A 16,729-nucleotide genomic window follows, 5' to 3' on the forward strand; every position below is an offset into this window, starting at 1 on the left:
GGAGGAGGAGAAGAAGGAAGAGGGGACCCAGGAGGGGTGGGGAGGATTTTTTTTTTTAACCGCAGATTTTATTTTTTTAAACCCAAATTGGCATTGCCCTCTGGCCGGGGCAGTCAGGGCGCTGGAGGAAGCGCCGCAGTAGTGGCACCAGTGGCATCTCTTTCGCCTCCCCCCCTCTATGTGCATCTCTCCGAGTGGCGGGACGCGAGGATGGCGATAGACCGGCGACGTGAGGCGGGAGGGGGCAGCGGGCCGAGACGCCACCAGCCTCCGCTGGAGGAGAACGGCTCCCTGCCGGCTGGAGAGGCTGCGGCTGCAGCTGCCCCACTGGGGGGCCCGGCTGTTGACCTGGGGGACATCCAGACCCTGCCGCCTCTCCCGGCCCCTGCGGCCCCCGGAGGCGCCCAACAGGCCAGCTGCTGTTCCTCGTCCTCAGCACCCAGTCCCTTGCTGCTGGACTATGACGGGTCGGTGCTGCCCTTCCTCGGGGGTCTGGGCGGGGGCTACCAGAAGACGCTGGTGATCCTCACCTGGATCCCAGCGCTGTTTATCGGCTTCAGCCAGTTCTCAGACTCTTTCCTCTTGGACCAGCCGGAATTCTGGTGCCGGGGGTCCCAGGAAGGAGCTGGTTTCGTGGGGGCCACAGCCACTGGCAGAGTGGGCATCGGTGACTTTGGGAACTGGACTAATACCCCAGCAACCTTCTCCACGACCACCTGGAGACCAACGAGCAACCTGAGCAATAGTAGCCTGGGAGGAGCGGAGGTGGATTACACGCTACCTCTGCAGCCTCCTCCTGACAAGGAAGACCACAACTCCAGTAACTGCCAGTGCCACCAATGGCACTACCGCATCCGAGCCGGTCTTGTCCAAAATGTAGTCAGCAAGGTAAGGTTGAATTGTTTTTCCTTCCTTCATCTTGTGAAGTGTACCTTATTCCCCTCCCCCAAACCTCAATTTCTGTAATCAATAACCTTTTCCTCTTTCTTATCCCCCCACCCTCATCTCCCATCATTTCCGTGATACCCAGATGTCATCTGCGTCTACTCCCCCCACCCCACCCCACTTCCACCTCTAGCAATGTATGGACTATGAGCCTCGAACGCAGTCCTCTAGGCAACCCTGAGAAAGAAGGTCGAAGGGACCATAGGTCTGAAAATGAGGCTATACCTTCATGTGCACATGTATCTCATTAACATAATCTTTTCTTCCATCTTTAGTAAAATTTCTTTCTCTGTGAAATAAGGGTCACTGAGCAGATATGCTATCTTTTTCTTCTTTCTCCTTTCTCCCCCCCCCCTTCTCTCCACACCAATCAGGGACAAGGCACCTTAACTTCAGAGGTGCGCAGTATTACACTCGGAAAAAACAAACAAACAAAAAACTGTTGCTGTGTTATCAAGCTATCTTAGGTACAGTATAACTAAACTCACAAGGGACCATAGATGGATCAGTCCTGAAAGCTCACCATCTACTTTGGATTTTGTTCCCTTCTCCAGACAGTCTGGGTGTCTGCAGTTGTTCTTCATGCCTTCAAAAGATGCTATTTATGAGATGTAGCATTTTCTTCCAAAAGCACATTTATTTTCCAGAACTAAAAATGTGAATATATTTGTGTGCATATACAAGCACGAATATACATACTGAAAAGTATGATCTTATAAGTTTCTTGCAGAAGCAAACCCAGAGAGTATTTTTTAGCTGGAGCTGTCAAAAAAAAAAAAAATCTCTTCACTTATCTTTCCATCCTTGCTGCTCTCTCTTTTCTAGCTTTAAAATTGACACATCTTTGGGTGGCCTTTCTGCTTATTTTTAATCTTCCACGATTTTCAGTATATAGGTGTGGGATATACTTGTAACCTTCTAAAACCTCAATTTACAGCTACATATTACTTTTTGGCTGTCTGCAAAATAATATTTAATTACAGAATAGAGAGTTTTAATTTTTTTCTATGAACTTTAAACTTTTTTACTTAATCGAGGGTCACCTTCATCTGATGAAATGCTCTATTCTGTGTTGAATGTTAATTCCAGTACTTGATGGCAGATGCCTCTGAGAGCCTTTTGGTTTATTAGGCCTGTGTCTGGAAAAGCAGAGCATTAAATTAACTATGATAACTGGGTTAAATAAAGATCACTATGCTTTTCTGCCATGGTTCTCTTTTTTTACTTAAACTATGAAAGCTGTCCTGCAATTAGTAGGTACTTGCATTTAAAGGTAAATATTAACTTCCCCACCTATATGTGCAATTTGGAGGCTTTAAGTAGTTAATCCAGATTCCAAGATAAACCCCAGCCATTCATAGTAGTCAATTTATGCGTGTTTCTTCTGCATGTTAGTAAACAATTGTAACTCATGGAAGTGTAAGATGAAACTCTTACATCATCATAATCATTCCCTTAATCTTGTGCTCACTGAGCTCAGTGAAAATGATTTATCCTATGGGAACTTTGTTTGGATCATCTGTACCTACTGCCTTGCAATTCGACTTAGCTTTATAGAAGCTATTTACTAGTGTGGTGGGCCTTTTCCTTATATTCTTTGTGCCTACCAAATCTTGTTCAGTGTTTCTTGAACTCTGCTCATCATTGGAGAATTAGCTTTTTTTCCCTTTTACTGCTGAAGACAAATGATTTAACGAAAGTATGTCTGTTGTGCCTTTAAAAGTTAACAGTCGGAAAATTTTATACTTCATCTATATGTATATTTGTCTATGTATGCATGCTTTTAGAGGTAAGGCCAAGAAGAGAGCAGTGAACATGCCAAGATAGAACGAGGGGAAATGTGAATTACTAACTAGAATTCAAGAAGGAGGGATTCAGTACTCAGCTGTAAATAGTGGGAGGCCAGTCCTAAAATAGTTTATTGGGGATTTGAAAAATCATTCTGAACTTACTCTTAGAACAGCTCCAAATAGAATAACATAATATGGTGGGGGAGTGGGGAGAAGTGGAGGCATTGAAGCCCCTGAAAGAATGCTTAAAGACATACTTCTTTTAAGAACTTTCGTGGTAGAAATAAATTGATCTTTAATGGGCATATATGATCTAAATAAAGAACTGTGGTTCCCATTGTTTGGTTTCATAACATATCTTTAAGAGACTTAGATCTTAACTACATTTTGAAGCCAATTTTGGCCAGTCTTTTCCTCTGCAGTGTGTTTAAGTGGAAACACTGTATTTTCTTTTTAAACCCTTGTACTTCAGTGTATTGTCTCATAGGTGGAAGAGTGGTAAGGGTGGACAATGGGGGTCAAGTGACTTGCCCAGGGTCACACAGCTGGGAAGTGGCTGAGGCCGGATTTGAACCTAGGACCTCCTGTCTCTAGACCTGACTCTCACTCCACTGAACTACCCAGCTGCCCCAACACTGTATTTTTATACACTCACACATACACAAATATGGGATGCATTATGATCAGTCACGAAACTGTGGGTCACAAAACATCTCAGCTTCCTTCATGAAGTATGGTGGCATAGCCCAAACCCAAGGGAAAAACATTTTTTGTTTGGCTCTATGTGTATTGGAAATTGGGGAGAGGGTCTCAAAAAAGTTCCACTTGAGGAAAAAAATCAATTTACCAATCTTGTATAACCTTTTTCCCAATCACAGTAAAGACTCTAATAAAAGTCCTTATTACTATAAATAGGTTTTATTCATCAGGTGTTTGTTGGAATTTTTACATAGTACTGTGCCAGGTGATGAGAATACTTGCAAGATCCTGGGAGTTCATAATCCATTAAGCTTAGGAGACATAAAGCACTTATATAAAACACTAGAAACATACATCTTAAAAGCAGGAAGGGACAGTTCATTTTGAGAATGTGACATGAGGAAAACCCTAAATTTGGAATGAGACTATTGTTCAAAGTCTGCTTCTACTGATAGTTGTTACTTTGTGACCATGAGTTATTCAACCTCTGGAAGCCTTAGTTTTCCCATCTACTGGAGCTAATAATATTTATACTGTTGACCTCTCAGTTCAGGCACTGGAGTTTACAGTTTTGGTGTTATCCTCAACCCTTCACCCATTCTCACTCTTACATATTCAGTCTGTTGCCAAGTCTTCTTGTTTCTATTTTCATAACATCTCTTGCATCTGACCCATTCTCACTCTAATACTGCCGCCATTTTATTTCAAGGCCTCTTTACTTCTTGTCTGGACCACTGCAATATCCTGAAATGGTTCCTGTATATGTCTCCACTCTGAACCCTCCTCCAACTGCCAAAATGGATTTTTCCAACAGTGTGGTTGACTATGTCACCCCCCCCCCCAACTTCAGTAAACTCCCATTAATTTTCTGTTACTTCCAAGATCAAATACCTCTGTTTAGCATGCAAAGCTCTCCACAATCTGGCCCCTTCCTACTGTTCCAAATCTTCTTATGCTTTCCTCCCACTGACCTCTCTCTAATTCAGCCCCATTGGTCTGCTTGCAGTTCTTTCCCATGCTACTCCATTTCCTATCCCTCTCCATCATTGTCTCTCATGCCTGGCATGCTGCCTGTTCTCACTTGTGCCTCTTCATTTCCCTGGCTTCCTTTAAGATTCAATTCAAGGGGCAGCTAGGTGGCTCCATAGAGAGTCTGATCCTGGGTTCCGATTTGGCCTCAGAGACTCTTCCTAGCTGTGTGACCCTGAGCAAGTCTCTTAACTCTAGCCCTAACCCTCTTCTGCTTGTAGAACCGATATTTAGTATTGATTTTTAGACTGAAGATAAGAGTTTATTTTTTTTAAGTCCCAATTCAAATCTCTCTAGGAGTTCTTTCTTTGTTCTTCTAGCTGCTAGCACCTTCTCTCAGATTATCCCCATCTTCTCTATCTATATCTCATATGTGCCTAATTACTTGTGTGTTATCTCTATTAGAATGTATACATACTCCTTAAGGCAAGGTTTGTTCTTGCCTTTGTCTCCTCAGCACCTGTACCTGACACATAGAAAGTAATTAATAAATAGTTGGTGACTGACTGGCAGGGTTGGTGTGTGGAGAACAGTTTATAAAGGGTCATATAAATGGAAACCTTGTTGTTATAGAGCTTGACCTCTTCCCCTGTTCAGGAATCCCTTCTCCAACATGCACAACAGATGGTCAGCCAGCCTGCGGTGACACATGGGGCCTTCCTGCCAGTCTTGAACTTACTGAGAAGTTTTTTCAAATTTCTAGTAGATCTCTGCCTTTCACTTCCTTCCCCTTGTGAGCCTCATGCTTGCTCCCCGACCTCCATACTCTGATTTCTGTGTGCGTTCAGGATGTGTTCAATGATTATATCCTTGCTTCCCTGCCCCCTCCCACCCACCCCACTTGGACCCCTCTCAGCTAGATTTCTCTGCAGCAAAGGGTACAGGTTTCCAACTGGATTCTGAAACCAAAACACAGCTTTTTCTTAGGTATGAAAAGATATTTGTTTTATTTTGTTTTGTTTTGTTTATTTCTAGCAACTACAGAGAAACAGACAAGGGCTTAAAATAACAAGCAGAAGATGAAAATTCTAAAGTTACAAGCCTTAAAAGCTAACTGATCTTAAAAGTAGCTTGGGAGAGGAGAACACCAGAGTATGAGTTAAAAGAACTAGCTAGATTCAGAGGCTGCTTACTAACTGAATGTGACAGGGGAAATCATATAAATCCCTTTTTAGGTCTCAGTTTTCTTCTCTGTAAAATGGTAATAGGACCTTCTCTGCATACATAGGGCCTTTGTGAGGATCAAATCAATTAGTGGATATGAAAGCATTTTCAAAAGTGTGAAACAGGTTTAGCTGAGTGGCATAGTAGATAAGAGAGCTGGGCCTAGAGAGGGAAGTCCTGGGTTCAAATTTGACCTCAGAAACTTCCTACCTATGTGACCCTGGACAAATTACTTAACCCCAGTGGCCTAACTCTTACCACTCTTCTGCCTTGGAACCAATACTTAGTCAATACTCTAAGACTGAAGGTCAGAGTTTTAGAAAACCATGTAAAACATTATAGTTATATCAGGTGTTTGTAGTTTTATTAGGTGAATACTTAAATGGAGCTTTATAGACATAGCTTATGCATTCTGCTTAGTAACACATTCTTTTGCTCTTCTATATAAATCAAATGTGTTTTCTGTCTTGTCTGGTTTAGATATTAGATCAAGCTCTTTGCCTCCTTATCCTGATATAAATATGGTTTATCAGGCCCCTTTAGAAATTGTTTCCTATTCATCTCCAGGTGTGGGCTTCTTAACTGAAGGGAAGGTACTTTACTGTCTGGCCTTAGACTTTAAGCCATTTTATCTTGACCTCCTTTTCCTTTCCTGGATGCATCTATAGCAGTGATGATGAACCTTTTAGAGACAGAGTGCCAGCATCCTCTCCCCCCCACCAAGTGCTGGGCTAACCTCACCTCACCCCCTTACCCCACACAGGGGAGGGAGAAAGTGCTCTCTCTCATTGGGCTACTGGGTGGAAGGGTGGGTAAAGTGAAAAAAATGACAGCTCCACCTGAGTCCCTCTGTCTTCCTGGTAAGGAACTCTGGGGGTAGGGGTGGAGGACAGGAAGGTGTCCAAGTGCCCACAGAGAGTGCTCTGTGTGCCATCTTTAGCACCTATGCCATAGGTTTGCCATCACTATCTATGGTTTTCCCTTTAGAGATCCTAAACTTGCTCTTTGCTTTTTTGAATGAAAAGGACATTTATTTCCCTATTCCATCTCAAAGATTCTTTCCTTGATTTCAAAGCTATCTCCATAACTCTCAACTTTTTTCTGTGTCAGTGGCTTCAGACCTTGGAAGCCTTAGTTCTCCGCCTGGTCTGTCCTCTCTCGGTTATTTTGCCCAGAGAAAGTTCATTTGTTGGTTGGTTGTTAATACTGATTCTAGGGGGCAGCTGGGTGGCTCAGTGGATTGAGAGTCAGGCCCAGAGATGGGAGGTCCTGGGTTCAAATCCGGCCTCAGACACTTCCTTGCTGGGTGACCCTGGGCAAGTCACTTAACCCCCATTGCCTAGCCCTTACACTCTTCTGCCTTAGAACCAATACTCAGTATTGATTCTAAGACAGAAGGTAAGGGTTTAAATTTAAAAAAAAAAAAAAAGACTTATTCTACCTCTTGGCTCAGGTCAGTTTTGGCATTTCATTGTAATCTGACATCTAGGTCTAGTTAGAGTAGACCATGCCATCACCATAGCCAGTCCCATCATCCCAGCCTCATTTCATGTACACGCTCCAAGACTAAGGAATAAGCTTTTTTCTTGTTCTATTTTATAGCCCAACCTGCTATGGGGACATAGCACCCCCATCTGTATCTCTTTTGGCCTCATTAAGTTCCTATTTCCCAAATAAAGATACCTTTAATTAGTTGAAATGACTGACAGATTCTGAACATGATGATGATTTTGCCTCACCTCAAGCTGCCAGCTCTATTCATTTCAGCCAGCTCTCTTTGATTCCTCAGGTAGATTCATTTCTTTTTCCCTATCTCACCCCACCATTAATTTTCCAAGTCTCTACCATTACAACTATAGAGTAATCAAAAAGTGCTTTTAACATATAATAATAATAATAATAGGTGGTATTCCACTAAGAGTTTAAAGGGTTTTGTTTTTTGTTTTTTGTTTTTTTTATCACACACTCTGGCTATTTAGATAGTTTGAGTGTCCGGACACTAAGCATTTTGTGAAGTAGCTCATTCCATTGTTAATACTGGGTTAACAGCCAACAAACAGCTACAAAGCACTTTCCCTTATACTAATCCTGGGAAGCATTAGTTAGCGTAAGTACTTTTATATCTATTTTATAGATGAGAAAACTAAGCCACAAAGAGATGAACAGACTTATTTGCAGTCACACAGCTAGTAAGTGGCAGAAGTGGAACTCAAATTAGTCTCTAAGTTCAACACTCTTTCCTACAGTAGAAACCTTCCTCTTTGTTACTTCCACCCCAGTAGCATATAGTTCTTTTCTTCTGAAGTAACACAAAATAAGTCTATTCCCCCTTCTTTGTGCCATCCCTTTAAATATCTGAAATCTGCTGGTACGTTCACCTTCTCTTCATATAAATCTTCTATCCAGCCTAACCATTTTCAGTGTATGACATGGTTCCCATACTCCTTCACCATCCCCGTTACCTTCTAGATGAAGACCAACTTGTCAATGTTCCTTTTCAAATGTAGCAATTGGGACTGGACTTGATACTGCAGGTTTGATATGATCAACTAATACAATAGTACATTGGGGCTATTAACTGCCTCATCATCAACATTATATTTTTTGTGCATGAAACCCAAGATTTTATTCACTTTATTGAACTTGTAACCAACTAAAACTCTAGCAGGTCATTTAGTCAACAGACAATTGCTAAGCACTTGATATATATTAGAAACTCTGTTACTCACTAGGGACAAAAAAAAAGAAGAAAAAGATATAACCTTTGACCTTGTTAAATTACGTATTTTTTATACTAAATGCAGAATTTTACATTTTTCCCTGCTTAATTTCATCTTGTTAAATTCAGCCCATCATTACAGCCTATTGAGAGCTTTTGAAATCTTGATTTGACCATCTAACAAATTAACTATTCTTCTTAGATTACTGTTCTTCCCTAATTCGATAACTATGACTTCAATGTGGGTAACACCTTGCAGTTTTGGAAGTACTTCATTATTTTTATCAAATGAGACAGTCTGAATCCTGTGACTCACATAATAATGAGCTCCTATCAAGCTGACCTCCATCAATCAATTTTTAAAGAATGACATACAGTCAGCTAACAGTATTAATATCCAGGCCACATCTCTCTGTCTTATCCACAAGGATGTCATGAGGTGCTTTGGCACATACATTGCTGAGATCAAGATATATTACATCTATGACATTTTTCCTGATTTTCCCAGTTTTTAAGGAAATGTGAGTTTCCTTGTAGGAATTAAAAAAAACAAACACTTACCTTCTTTCTTAGAATCAATACTGTGTATTAGTTCCAAGGCAGAAGAGTGGTAAAGGGTAGAAAATGGGGGTTAAGTGACTTGCCCAGGGTCACACAGCTAGGAAGTATCTAAGACTAGAATGGAACCCAGGACCTTCAGTTTCCAGGCCTGGCTCTCTACTGAGCCATCTAGCTACCCCCAGGAATTTTTTTAAACCCCTTAACTTCTCTTAGAATCAACATAAATATCAGTTCCCAGACTAAAGAATGGTAAGGGATAAACAATTGGGGTTAAATGATTTGCTCAGGGTCACATAGCTAGGAAATGTCTGAAGCCAAATTTGAACCCTGTGAAACTTTTTTTTATTGAACCCATGCCATGCTGGCTCTTCATAATCACCATGTTTTCTCTCCTAGTGTTCATATTCCATCTAGAATTTGATCACAGACCAGTATAAAACTGTAGTTTCTGAGATCTATCCTTTCTCCTGTTTTGAAAATTGAGATAATATTCATTCCTCCCTGGTGTTCAGGTACCCCTGTGGCTCATCATAATTTCTCATATATTTTCAGCAGTGGTTAAATTTCTGGGTTTTGCAATTATATAAGCTCATAGGATCATAGACTGAGAACTGAAGTAAACTTTAGAAACCCATCTAGTTTAACCTCCTTTCTTTATAGATTATTAGTAAATTGAGGACCAGGGAAATGAAATATCTTATCCAAGATCAGATTAGGTAGTGGCAGAGTCAAGCCTGGAACTCCCGGTCTCTGCTTTCAAGTTCTTTGAGTACTCTGTGATATAATTTGCCTAACTTTGAATTCATTGTAAATAGCTAGAAGCTTTCTTAATAGATTGTGTATATAAAACTTCAGTTCTGATCTTGGTGATTTTTGTCCTATCCTTTCCAGTTTGAAAATCATTCTTTTTTTTTTTTTTTTTAACCCTTACCTTCTGTCTTGGAGCCAATACTTAGTATTGGCTCCAAGGCAGAAGAGTGGTAAGGGTAGGCAGTGGGGGGTCAAGTGACTTGCCCAGGGTCACACAGCTGGGAAGTGTCTGAGGCCAGATTTGAACCTAGGACCTCCCGCCTCTAGGCCTGGCTCTCAATCCACTGAGCTACCCAGCTGCTCCTGAAAATCATTCTTTTTAATAGAAAATGCAGAGCAAAATAAGAGTTGGAATTCTTGTGTTCGCTCTCTGCTGTCCACATTCTACCATCTTTGTCAAACAATGAACCTATGCCTTCCTTGGTTAATGTTGTTCTGAACATACTTCAAGAAAACCCAACCACTTTTTAGTTGTTTTGCATTTTTTTTCCAAAAGCTTCAGCACATTCCAGACTTTAGTCCAGCATGTGATTACCTCAAAGTAAACGTCCAAGATATAGGATCAAAGGTTTGGGAGGAATAGTATGTTCAAGGGGCAGTTAAAAGACCAGACTGACTGGAGTTAGGTTTGTTTGGAGTAGGAGCAAGAAAGGCTGGAAAACTGACAGGATGACAGGATGGGTCATACAGTGTGGTTGTCTATTACTAGGTTTTTCTACCCTTTCTCTGGGATATTCAAAAGGAGGGACATTTTCAGTGGAACTGATTTGCCATAGAAATTCTTAATGATGATAGAGGAACTCTTTTCAGAATTGGGGGAAGGGGAACTGAGATCCCCACATTTTAAGTTTATGTCATTTTAAGGTTAACATCTTTATGTTGGTGGTTATTAAATTAGATAACTTATTAAACTAGATATCTTATTATTAAACTAAATAACTCCCAAGTACCCAGTAGATATATCATAGGTGGGGTGTCATTTTTGGTTCTGATGGGCATTGGTAGAGAGAATTCATTCCTCAATCAACTAAAAATGATTAAAGTCACAATTGTGTTGAGTCTTTCTGTATTTCTCACCTCTCTTTTTCAATGATAAAATTTTAAAAGGAGGATCTGGGTTCTTAACCCTTCTGAGACAACCCGGGATAATTCCCTGAAGAGGCAGGTCTTTATATTAACCATTCTGGGACAATTCCCCAGACGCCCATGCTCTAGATTAAAACTGATTGTACTTCCTTGATACTTACACAAAGTCAATTGTCATAAACCAGTTACCAAATTAAAATGAGTATTCACCTAGAATTTCTTCTTTCTTTTCTTCTCATCTGCATTTCTCACTTTTTTCTCTTTATCATCCCCATTATCTTTATTCTTCTGCTCTCTTAATTCTTCCTTATCTTTCCCTAAGCTCATTCTTCCCTTCCTTCTTTTATCATTAGTCAAACAAAAGTTTTAATGATTTACTCTGCCCAAGTCCAAACTTCCCTTCTCAAAAAACCAAATTTTATGGATATCTGTGCCAGGTTGATCACAGACAATTGACGTGTGTTGAGATGTATTACGGAATCAAAAATGTTGGGCAACACCATCTCTTACAATTCATAAGAATAAGAGGACATGAGTATTCTTCTTCAAGTGAGTTCTAATAGTATAGCTAACTTACTAGCATTCAACCAAATGGCTATGTCATAGAAATAGCTACCGGTTATCTTTATCATTCAGGAGAAGGGTAAAGAGCCCTTTATACAGATTCTTAAATTCACTTGCTTTATTCCTTAGTATTGTTTAAAAAATAAATACAGAGTTGTTGCTAGCTACATAATATAACCACAAGAATCCCAGTGGTCATATTAAATTATGGATGGGTTATGCACTTAGCACCATGATTTGCCCGCTATGAAGCTTTTCTCCTGGAGCACGTTTAAGAGCTATATTTCTTGTTTAAAAGATGCTTTACAAATAGAATACACTGAACTGTTAGACTTGAAGGAGAACTTGATTATCACATCAATGTACATGTATTTATATGTGTGTATATTTGCATGTATACACACACACTATATACCTTACTTCTCTCTGCTTTTCAAAATGAATTAAATGAGACACCTGCCCTCTCTGACCCTCTCTCAGACTACAATCATCTCTCAATTATTCTTGCTAATGGATGAGCATCCCAAACAGCATCTAATAAAAAGTTAATTCAAATCGAACTTTGGAGTACATTATATGTTTGTGCTGGGCTAATACCCAAATTAGTCTGTATTCCCAGGGTGTAACCTTATAGGTTATAGTAGGGGAAAAGAAATATGAAATATTTATTTGTCATGAGTTATCCTCAAAGTATATAATCTAGATTTGGGTAACCAGTTCAATTTAATAGTTCCTTAAGTTCCAAAGAACTCCTGAAGGACCTACAATATACAAATCACTATGAGAGGCCTTTGGGATACAAAGATTTAAAAATTTAAAAAAGGAACTAGTCCCTGCCTTGAGATTACATTCTACTAGAATAATACAACATTTGCAGAGATAAGTAATCAAAAAGATCTAAAGAGAGAGTATGCAAACAACCAGAAAGGAATCCAGAAAGGCTAACCTGAACTACCTTTACTTTTTAACCCTTACCTTCTATCTTAGAATCAATACTGAGTAATTGTTCCAGGACAGAAGGAAGATAAGAACTAGGCAATTGGGATTAAGTAACTTGCCCATGGTCACACAGCTTAAAAGTGTTTGAGGTCAAATCTCCAGGCCTGGCTCTCTCTCAACAGAGCCACATAATTGACCCTTGAGCTGAGTCTTGAAAGAAGTTAAGAATGCTAGAGAGTGGAGGAAAGATAGGAGTATACCCCAAGCATGGGGCAAAGGCAGGAAGTTCAGAAACAAAATAATTTAGTAGGGTCCTTTGGTGGAATGTGAAGTTGATGAATGGGGAAGAATAGAAAATAGATCTAGAAAGTTAAGTGACAGCCAGATTTTGGAGGTCTTTTAGTGCCAAGATAAGAAGTTTCTTTTACCCTATAGGCAGTGTGGAACAAGTGAAGATTTTTGAGCAGAGAAGTGTCTTTCTGTTGTGAAGGAGAAGTTTGGAGGAGGAGAGAGGAGAGCAAGCCTGTGATTTTCTTTGGTATAATGAATGACTAATGAAGACACTTCCTCTGCCAAGCAACATCAACCCCTATGCTCTGCAACTTAGGTTTATAGTTACTGGGAAGGCAGTGAGAGTTAAATGAATTGTTCAGGGTCCCATAACCAATATTTGTCCAAAGCAGCAATTCTGGCCTCCCTGACTCCAAGACTACCTCTCTGCATACTAGGCCACACTGCTTCTTGGCCCAGAGTTATAAAGCAAAACACTTTAACTTGAGGCCTACTAATTAGAAATGTGATGATCAAGTTTTCCTTTGTATCTCTAGGAAGAAAAAAAATTTAAGTACTTAAACAAATATATATATATATATACATATGAATGAATGCTGCTGATTGGTATCTTGTCACTAAAGTAGGCCTCTATTTGAGTTACTTGGTAGTAAAGTTAGGAAGTTAGTTAAGTAGTTAAAAGTTAGGTAGTTAGTAAAGTTAGGTACTGGAGTTTGGTAGGAAACATGAAAGTAATGACTACATTTACTTTTCGAAATATAGGTATTCTCTTCAGTAATTAGTCTATAATTTTGGAGGTTATGTAGTATTTACAATAGCATATATTTGAAACTATGCTGATTTGATAGAATAACTAATCAATATATAGGCCAGAATTAAAAATAAAAACTATTTTATGTTCATTCAAAAAAGCATTTAAGCATTGTAGGTCATTGAACACCATTTTTATGTGTGGTGTCTTATGTATACATTTTGCTATGTGTTAGACATGAATAATATAGCTAATCATCTCTGAAGTGAGCAAAGTTTATTAGACCTAAACTGGGAATAGAGGAGATCAAAGTAATATTGGCTAATGAGTTCCTCCCTGCTTATCTAAACTTTATCATTCTGTCAAGCCCCACTTTGTCTATCTATGAAGCTTTACTTTATCTCTCTAGCTAGCTTCTGGATGCCTGGGGAGAATACCTAACCACACTAGTAAGACTTCCATTTGGAAAAATCTAGACCCATGTTGGTGAACCTATGACATGAGTGCTGGAGGGGGCTGCTCTCTCCCCCCTCTCCACCATGCCTGAGGACATTTCTCTCATCATCTGTCCCTCTGTCTAGCAGCCCAATGTAGCGCTTCCTCCCTCCCCTGTCCTTGGTAAGAGGGCAGCTTATGTGTGGCATGGAGACTGCATTTTGGTCTCTCAGTCTCTAAAAGGTTCACCATCACTGACCTAGACCCTAACTGGAACCTCTAAGCACTCAATTGCTTAGTATTTTAACTGTGTCACAACAGTTGTTTCTGGAGCTTCATTAGTATAAAATTCCAATGCATGGTACTTACTCTAACTATCCCTCTTTGAAGGGAGTGGGAGGGGGTAAAACCCTGGACTTCTAATCCAGAGAAGATCTGAGTTTAAACCCTACCTCAGAGGCATAATAACCATGTGACTTTAGAAAATTCACTTAACCACTTGAAATTTAAATTCCTTATCTCTAAAATGAGGGAACTAGACTAGATGGTCTCTAAGGTCAAAATATGAGATGCTGTGTATTAGCCACTTTCTGAATAAAGTTTTTCTGATTCCTCCAATAGCTAGTGCTTCTCTCTTCCCCCACCCCCACTCTTATATGTAGTTTTTCATATACTGTGCACATATTATATATGTATATAGGTCCATTTTGTCTCTCTTATAAGAATGTAAACTCTTTAAGAAAGGATTTTTTTTCTTTATATATTCATCATCTTACCCAATACCTGGCACACATAGTAAGCCCTTAGTAAATACTTAATTGATTGATTCTCTTCTCCTCAATTCCTAGATAGGACTTCTAAATTAAACATAGTTTAGTTTCTGTAAAGTTCAAGCATATAATGTTTCCTTTTTTATGAGGCAGTCAACATGATTATACTATAACTGGTTGTATAGTCTATGGGCCATTCTGATCATTTGCTGCTTTGCTGGAGATGTGTTACAGCCATTTAATTGTTCATCAGCACAACTTCCTTTATTCCCTCCCATACCAATGAGAAGTCAGAAGGGGTAAGAGACATTTCCCATTGATTCAGTTTCTCGTAGATCTTACTCACTGTTGTGACTGTAGAACTCTTTCTCCACTGGGACAGGCTTTGTTTGCATTTGCTGTTAATGCAATTATATTCATTCTCTTGTTTGGAACTGGCTCATGACTTAGAACCATATTTGCCACAATCTTTTTTTTCCCTCTTTTTTTAAATCCTTACCTTCTGTCTTAGAATCAACACTTGGTTCTAAGGCAGAAGAGAGGTAAAGGCTAGGCGATGGGGGTCAAGTGACTTGCCCTGGGTCACACAGCTAGGAAGTGACTGAGGTCAGATTTGAGCTCAGGACCTCCTGTCTCTGGGCCTGATTCTCAATCCACTTAGCCACCCAGCTGCCCCCTTTGCCATAATTTTAATCCTTGAAATAGCAACCAGAGTAAGAAAAGATTTGGTCACAGATCTCTTTTTAAACAATACATTACCACTCAGTGGAGTTAATATAGTTATTATTCACTGCATTGTTCATCATCTCATCACTTAGTTTATCAAATGAGCAGAGACCTTCCATCTTTCTCTCTGATGCTCACTCTTATGAATTTTCCACTGTCTTATGTGGCACATTAGAAAGGCACAGGGCTAAGCAGTCTGAAGACCTGGGCCCCACTGCCTTTTCCACATCACCTTGGGCAAGTCAGCTTCTCTGAACTTTGGTTTACTGTTGTACAAAATAGAAATAATACTTGAGCAAACAGGCAACATAAGCACAAATATTTCAAGCTTACAGGATAAAAGGCTTGATGTGGAATGGAAAGAGATGAGACCTAGGATTTAAGAGGACTTTGGTTCAAATCCTGCCTCTGATCCATGCTGGGTGTGTGACCCTGACTAACTAACAACTTTCCAATGTTCCAAGTCCTTTATAAGATTCTAAATTGGGTCACAGAATAATAGATCTTGAACTGGAAGATACCTCTGAGGCCAGCTAATCCAACCCTCTCATTTCACAGTTAAGGAAACTCAGGCTGAGGGAAGACATTGAGTGACTTGCCCAGGTCCTGTGTAGATTCTGAATTCAGTTCCTCTGCCTGATACACTGTTTAGTCATTTTCACTCATGTCTGATTCTTCATGTCCGCCATTTGGGGTTTTCTTGATAGAGATACTGGAGTGCTTGCCATTTCCTTTTCCAGTTCATTTTATAGAGGAGGAAACTGAGGCACGCAAGGTTAATAAATGTCTATCATATTTGAACTCAGGAAGATGAGTCATCTGACTTTTGGCCCAGCACTTTATCCACCGCACCACCTGATACATACTAGGTGCTTAATAAATGTTCACTGACTCCAGAGCCAGTGCTCCTACTTTACCACACTGCTGCTAATGTGCCTGGTCAGAAGGACTTTTCTCTTGAGGATTTCTCTGTACCAATGGAGTCACAAGTCTGATGCAAAACAAAACAAAACAAAAACTTAAAACTCAAAATTGTTGTAGAGAGCAAATTCAATATCAGATCAAAGGAATATTTTTGCCAAATTATAAAGCACTTGGTAAAGGAGTTATGGTTGTTGCTTTTGCTAGTATCAATGCCTAAGGACTAGACCATCAGAGATGAGCATTAGAAGCACCTCAGCTGTTATCTAATCTAGTCTGTATCTATACAGGAATCCACTCTCCACTCTCCATTCTATGGGAGAAGTAATCATCTAATCTTTGCTTGAAAGCCTCAGGGGAAGAGGGAACCCACTATGTCTGAAGGTAGCTCATTCCCTGCATAGACAACTTTAATTCTTAGGAAGTTTTCCCCTTACATTGAACCTAACAGTTTGTTCTCTCTCTCTCTCTCTCTCTCTCTCTCTCTCTCTCTCTCTCTCTCTCTCTCTCTCTCTCTCTCTCTCTCTCT

At 40.0% G+C, this 16,729-nt stretch overlaps 1 protein-coding gene across 3 annotated transcripts in view; it reads left to right on the top strand.

Moving 5' to 3' along the window:
- Nucleotides 1-210: 210 nt before the first annotated feature.
- The window catches only part of SLC22A23 (solute carrier family 22 member 23), a 274,005-nt gene continuing 257,486 nt past the window's right edge, over nucleotides 211-16,729 (top strand). For all 3 annotated transcript variants that reach the window (XM_044668041.1, XM_044668059.1, XM_044668049.1), the window contains exon 1: nucleotides 211-888. In XM_044668041.1, coding sequence (XP_044523976.1) covers nucleotides 211-888 — 678 coding nt within the window. The remainder of the gene's footprint in view (nucleotides 889-16,729) is intronic.

The sequence above is a fragment of the Gracilinanus agilis genome, chromosome 1 (genome assembly GCF_016433145.1).
Source record: "Gracilinanus agilis isolate LMUSP501 chromosome 1, AgileGrace, whole genome shotgun sequence".
NCBI classification, from domain to species: Eukaryota; Metazoa; Chordata; class Mammalia; order Didelphimorphia; family Didelphidae; genus Gracilinanus; species Gracilinanus agilis.